At 26.1% G+C, this 7,724-nt stretch overlaps 1 protein-coding gene across 1 annotated transcript; it reads left to right on the forward strand.

Moving 5' to 3' along the window:
• Positions 1-1,483: 1,483 nt before the first annotated feature.
• On the forward strand, positions 1,484-3,917 carry LOC111642522 (probable G protein-coupled receptor 85). The gene is made up of 2 exons (XM_023388876.1): positions 1,484-2,276; positions 3,892-3,917. Exons 1-2 carry the CDS (start codon positions 1,484-1,486, stop codon positions 3,915-3,917), a joined length of 819 nt encoding a protein of 272 aa, XP_023244644.1.
• The last annotated feature ends 3,807 nt before the right edge of the window (positions 3,918-7,724 follow it).

Genomic DNA, 7,724 nt, shown 5'->3' on the forward strand with positions numbered 1-7,724 from the left:
TATATATATATATTATATATACATATACAATATTACACAAAAATACTATACACAATTACAATGTATAGGGTGGCCCAAAAGTCAGTTGACCGAGATACAAGAAAGTCAGTTTAATCGATTAATTAACCTAACCTTTTGGACACGTTGTATTTTAATTTAAAAGTTTGTACGTCAAATTTTAATTTAAACATATATATTTATATTATTATTTTAAATTATTTTTCATTAAAAAATAAATTGATATATAATAGTCTTATATTCATTATTTTAATCTTTTAAATAATAATTCTGTAATTTTTAAACTAATTCGCTAATTTCTAATTTGTAACATCTTGGATTAATCAATCAACAGATAATCATCATTTTGATAAATAAATTCAATCGTTTAAGATAACCAGATGATGATTAATTTACTATCATCATCTGAAAAAATTATAAATTATTATTTTATCTATAAAAATTTTACTCAAGATTTTAATGATAAGGATGATGATCAATATTAACACCATCCTTATCATCTTAAATAAAATATTGTATACGTTGATATATATGTGTATACATTTTATAATTAGCTTAATTATTCCTTAAGATGATGATGATGATGATGATGATGATGATGATTACTATCGTGTTAACAGACTTTAGTGTAAAAGAATTAAAGAAATTAAATAATCAACAATAGAATGACAATGATATTGATGATGATTTTCATAATTTTTATTATTTTAAAGGTTAATTATCATTATAAATAAAATAATTTTGAGTTAAAATTTGTATATATTATATATATTTTGTAATTACATTAGATTATTATTATCATCATGATTTTCATCATCATCAATTTGATTAGAAATAATTTTTATTTTTATAGAATTTATATAATATTAAAATTCGTATGCAAAATTTATTAGAATTATATAAAAATACAAAAAAAAATGTGAATAATGTCGCTCGCTAATGATGATGACTCCAGAAAAGTGATTATTTTTTAAATTCTTATCACTAAAACTAATTTAAATTTTTAAATTAAAATGATTATAATTTATTTTGTGATTCGTTTAGTCAATCCTAAATAATTCGTTATATGATTTCCAGTTAGAAATTGTTAGAGCGTAACTAATATCTCAACAAGTGAATTGAGATCATTTTGGGATCACGATCTACAGGTTGAGAAGTGAAGACGTAGTGTAAACTGTTTTTACGTTTTATATTGCGATGTTTTAATAGACTAGAATATCGTTTTTTGACTAAAAGTAGTTAGGAAAGACTGAAGCGTGTTACTGAAAATATATTATCGTTTTAAGCATTATAAAAATAACTTAATGATTCGAAACATCTCATATCGAATCGTTAAGCTTTTCAAAGTTGGCGATAACGATTTGGCATAGAGGTGCTTTCGCGGATGATTAATAACGATCAATGAAGGTGCCTACGCAAGAGGGAGCTTCTACCGATCGATGTTAATTCTACTGCAGTTATAGTCATGGCGGAGTACGAATCTGCTAGCTGGGCCATCTTCAAGTTTCTCTCTCTGGGATTTGTCATTGCTTTCGGGAGTGCGGGAAACACTTTGGCCATTTATGCATTCTGTAGAAGCGTACGTCTCAGACGATCTCCTTACGTCCTCATGGTTGGTTTCGTTTCTTTAGATCTGATTCGCGTCTGTGTATGTTTCCCTGTCATATTTGTTACCGTCCTGGTACAAAGATTTCAATGGAAGTACACCAGTGATCTGTGTCAACTGATGGCATTCACTAATTTATTCTGTGTATTCGGTAATTCTCTTATCATGCTAGCCATAGCTGTGGATAGATACGTAGAAACTAAGTTTCATCTGTTTCATCGAAGGAAACTAGGTCATGTTCTTGGACCCGCTTTCCTGCTTCTAGTTTGGGGTCTAGCTTTTCTCTTCTGTTATCCCGCTGTTTATGGAATACCTGCATTACCAGAAATACCATTAGAAGATCATTGTACCTTCCCCCATTATTACTACACTGATGATACTGACATTCTGGGGCTGTTGTTTAGTCTCTTGATTGTGATCTTTCTGACAAACTTTATATATTGCAAACTTTTTATATATCTTAGACACAGGAGAAGAATGAGACCTATTAAATACGAACCTGCTACGAGTGAAAATTGGTCTTTTGGGGATGGTGCCGTTGCATTTCGTCTGCGACAGAGATGGTTAGCCGCTTCCTTATCAACGTCTTCCGGTAACAGAGATATTCGTCATTTCCGTTTAGCATGGAGAAATCATTTACCTAGAAGAAACAGTAATTTAACAAAAACTTGTTATCTTATTCATTTAATTTTTACTATAATGTGGCTACCATATGTAACGGTAGCATTTCTATATACGTTACAAAGGGAAGGGAAAATAAAAAGAATACCAGATTGGTTAGAAGTATTAGCCACTTCACTAACTTACCTACAAGTTGCAATAACACCATTTGCATTCTTCTCACTTTCTAGATTATCAAGAAAGAGTTTAAGATTTACAGGAAGGCAATTCAGCGGTTAAAAATAAAAAAAAAAAAAAAAAGTATATCTTTCATTTTTCTTGCACTTTTATCTAACTTAAAAACTTTTAGAATTCACACTAAAGCTGTCCTCACTGTATTATTGCTAAAAGAAGAGCATAATTCTCACTACCAAGAGCCATTTTATAATGGGACCACACATTAAATTGCTATTTTTTCAGCGTGAAAATTAAAACATTACTCCCGTTTTGACTGAAATTTTCGAGCAAATTATCCATCCGCTTCCTATTAAAATTTTATCTCGCTTTTAAAAAAGGACAATAGATAAATATCAAATGATTATCTGTGATGTCGAAAGGTGATAGACGCTACGGGTATTTTTAGCGTATTTTATGAATAAGATAACATTAAATTCTCCTTTTTTTTCCTAAAAGGTGCTAACTTCAACACCAAAAAACAATATGTCTTCCGTTTACAAACATCTACCATGTGTATAATATATTAAAAATCATGTTTAATTCTAGGGTATGAGTGAGTTCTTGATATATTATAAAAAATATAACAAAATAATATAATTCTTTCGTTATAATTTTTAAAAATNAAATGAAGTTAGAATATTAAAAAATTAGCAACATTAGATTAAAAAATCTCATAATGAATTACTTAAAATACAGGAAGTGAATCTGAATGATCCATTCTAAACCTAGTTAAAAATTTAGTTTTTTCTAGTAGAATTGGTCTAAGAATAGTCTCTTATTAAAAGGGTTAATATGGTGAATATGATCATTTTTGTTCAATGATATGCATAATTGCAATGTTATTACCTTGCATTAATCTATAATTTGTTATATATTAATAGTAAATGGTTCTTTCTGTTCATAAGTATAGAATGATGCTACAGTTTAAGAAATAAAACTAAAGTTATTGTGTAAAACAATCAAAGTTTTTATTGTTAATCAGTAATTTTTAATGTAATATTATCATTAGTAGAATGAAATATTTTAAAATTAGAAAAGTTTCTATTGCACATGTTAATCAAATTTATTTTTTAAGTATGGAATTTGTTTTTAAAATATAAAATTTTATTTTCTAAAGTAAGAAGATCAATTGCCAGTTTAAGAACAATTTAACATTTTTAATAATACTCTCTTACAAATCAGCCAAATATCTGTTATATTGAAGCTTTTACTAAATAAATATACAATACTTTAGTATAAATTCCAATAAAAACAGATGTTCATTTGTTCATTTGTAATAATAATTTGGTTTAAGTGTAAATTATGAGAAACCTTCTCACTTCAAAGAATTGATTATATGAAAGTAAATTCATATAATTAAGCTTAGTTTACTTATCAAATTATCAAAGTGATCTTTAAATAACTTTTATAACTTTTTAAATTAATTTTAGCAAGAGATCTATTTTTNGTAGAATGAAATATTTTAAAATTAGAAAAGTTTCTATTGCACATGTTAATCAAATTTATTTTTTAATTTGTTGCTTTTTCATCTAGATTAAAATTCCTTTAATATTTGAGAATTATTAAAAACTACAGATCAACAATAAAAACTTCCTATTTTACTATATTATTATTATTATTATTAATAGGCTGTTTTTAATTTTTACATATTATTATTATTCTTTATTTTATTTTTTCAATATTTACTTCAGGTATATTAAGGTTTTTATTTTTATTTTCTTATGTAATATCATTTTATGAAATAGAAGGTGGTTGAAAAGTTAGTTAACATTTCTAAAGACTAAATTTCTGTCTTATTCAATAAAAATTGTTCAATACACAAATTATAACATTTTAAATGCAGTTTATAATTTGTATTCTCAGTCTACTTGGAATATGTAAAAAAATCTAGTTAACTGATTTTTGGGCCATCTTGTATATTTAGTGTTTTTATTTATATTAAACAACAAATAATTTGAAGTTTTACATTCCAGTGAATATATACTCCAGTTTACAACGTATAACAGAATAATTATACATCTGTTTTTGTAATGAGAATGTAAAACAATCTTTTATAAAAGTCATTACCATGAAATCAGCTTTATTTTCTAATCATGTGATAAGTTTAAATCATTTTGTACAGTTACAACACCAGCTGATAAAATGTAAATGTTTAAGATTTAAGTAATCACTGGATAGTTTCAAGTAAGCAAAACATCATTTGTTCAACATCCAATACCTATTGATAGTCAAGGAATATGATGATAGTTGTTGTAATAAAGTAGATAAATTCTTAAAATTGTATAGAACATGGAATATTCTTAAAACTTCTATGTATGCTAATTAGAAGTTATCTGTATTCTCCTCTATTCTCTACACAAATTTTAATTTATTTTCCATTTCTAGAAATTTTCCATGTTTATGGTTGGAAATTGTTAAAACTAGTTGTTATTTGGGATTGGGAATTGAACTGATATAAGGTGGATTTGAGAAATTTTCTTTCATAATATCTGAAGCAAATTGCACATTCTTAGACTCGGATCTTATCATATTGGTTCTAAGATATTCAAATGATGAATCATATAGTATGTTGAACTATACTTCATCCATTATATCTCTGACTGAATTTGTCATTGAGATATTCTTTATCTGGGAAACTCAGGATACACTCTCATGCGTAAGAACTTCATGGTCACTATGTAGACCAAATTCTTTTTCTTTCAAACAGAATTGAGGTCTATACATTATACTTATGCAACTCTTCCGGACAACCATTAATTATTTACTATCTTATTCATTCTTTGTTAATTTAATTGAATGTTGAACAAATTTTGTCTCACTTACTCAGAACTTTACAATGATGCATTGATTTTAATCTCGTGCATTTCTGTTTCGTTTTAACTTTTTGCAAATGTACATATTCAAAATTTTAAGCCAACAGAAATGATTTATGTGCCAATTCTCATTTTATATATTATAATCTTGCATTTTTAAAAATCTCAACTTAGTTAAGTAACATATACTATTCTCATTTACTCGTAATATTTCTGGTAACTTAAGCTATTTGTTACAATGTACAAGTTGTACATTAAAATATGTTTTACTTATTTATGGTACATTAATGAGCTATCTGTTTCTTAATTGTAAGTTTTTTATGCTTATTTTTAGATTTTGTATATAATAATTCAATGAATCAAAATTTAATATTTGAGACTATGTTTTTTATATAAATTGATATTTATAGTTTCTCTTTGCAAATGATTTATTAAGAATACCATTCACATAATATATGATATATATTCTTATTGATTCATTCTGTACTGTACATTATTTTACAAAACTTACCCTATGATGTTTTAAATTAAGTAGCAAATACTACTCACAAAGTATTTACTTAATATTCTAAAGGTTTTCATGGGACTCACTTAAAAGTCATTTTTTTCTTTTAAAAATTCAAAAAAAGAATGTGATTTTAATAAGTACAAAGTAGAGTTTCATACAATTCAAAATACTCATTTTTTATTGCATTTTATACACAAAGATTTGTTTTAAAATATTCATAAATATACATAATTATATACTTGTGCAGCATGACATTTTTTCATTATACATTATAATATAGTATTGTATATAGCAGCTTTTTAATGTGCCACTATAAAATATGACAATTCTGTAATTATTTTTCAAAATATTTAAATATTTGTTAAATATTTCCAAAAAATAAGAATAAAAATAATTAAAAAAAATACTGGTGTTGCATATAGACTGTGCTATATAAAATTAAAAGTAATGATGTTTTTAAATATACAATTGTACTTAAATCATTAAAAAAAAAATCTGGTACCTAAATGTAATATCATTTATTGTGATAAAATTTTTGTTTTTTTTTTTTAAATCTATTGTATTGAACTAATTGGAACATTTTAGTTCCATTTTACATACATATCTGTATTTTAAATTAATTGTTGCTGTAAATAAAGTATGCAAAAGCCTTATTTAACTTTGTGTATTCATTCAAATTAATTCTTAAAAAGTAATTAAAATTGAGAAATTTTTATGGAGTTTGAAAATTATTTTATAATATAAAATTATATGAAATCTAGGGTTTTGTCTAAATTAATTGGAATACTGTTTGGTATAGCAAAATATTTGAAAATTTAATGTCTTCCCCGCTAAATGGGGCATTTTTCTATAGTTTTGTATATATAAAATAGAAAAGTAACTAAATGTATTTGTAAGTATATAAGTTCTAAGAAATGAAAAGAAATATATAATGACCAATACCACTCTACTTCCAGTTTAGTTTAATTGCTCTAAGTTTAGTTTAATGCTTTATTACAATTGAACTACAAAGTATATAGCCTAAATCTTGTTCAGATCAGCATTTGAAGCATTTATATAATAATGTTTGTCCTGAACTTTGGTCTTGACCATCCTCCAAAACTTGACATTACAGAGATCGTTGAATTTGAAAGTAAACAGATTAAGAACGTTGCTATATGACTTCAAATGTTGATTCTACGAAAAAATTTTACACAAATCAAGCTGTATTGACACTATCAGAAGAAAACTACACGGATCGGTAAAGACAACAAATTATGGAATATCATATTATCAAACGTAATGGCACGACGCAATAAAACAATTTGCCAGTTGCTTTAGAGTTGTTGTGTAAACGTATTTAGAAATGTTTTTACCAATGACTTGGCTATAATAGTCGTGTTACTTGATGTACCCTAAATCGAAATAAAAAACGCATTTGGGTACATAAAATGTTGAAGAAACGCAAAAATAGAGAGAATACCAATTTTATTATTTACTTGATAAAATTATAGTTGATTTAAAGAAAAATAATGCATTATTTAAAGAAGCCGTAACAGCTGAAGAAAAATTAGCAGTTTTTTTAAAGTATTTTATTTTTACGCAGACTAGTGAATTTGTAAAAATTTAACAAACGAGCATTTATTTATTTTGACATCGTCACACAACCGGTCTACAATTTTTAATCATATTTTAAATGTATTTAATTTAAAATATATATCCGCCTCAAAATACTGTAGCGTCTTGCTCTTTCTTGTACATCATACTTTTCTTTTAACATTAGAATCGTGCCGGTCATCTATTAACTGCTTTCGGGGGAAGTTTTGAATTGAAATGACGTGACTTCCGGTTTGCATCGGAAGTTCATATATAGTTAATCGGGACTTTCATATCTGGTCTCGGATTTCATTTATCTAACTCCGTTCTCGAGATTAAGGAAAAACAAACGGACGACAGTGGGAAT

The sequence above is a fragment of the Centruroides sculpturatus genome, unplaced genomic scaffold (assembly GCF_000671375.1).
Source record: "Centruroides sculpturatus isolate CEXI.00-Female unplaced genomic scaffold, Cexi_2.0 scaffold1685, whole genome shotgun sequence".
Lineage (NCBI taxonomy): Eukaryota > Metazoa > Arthropoda > Arachnida > Scorpiones > Buthidae > Centruroides > Centruroides sculpturatus.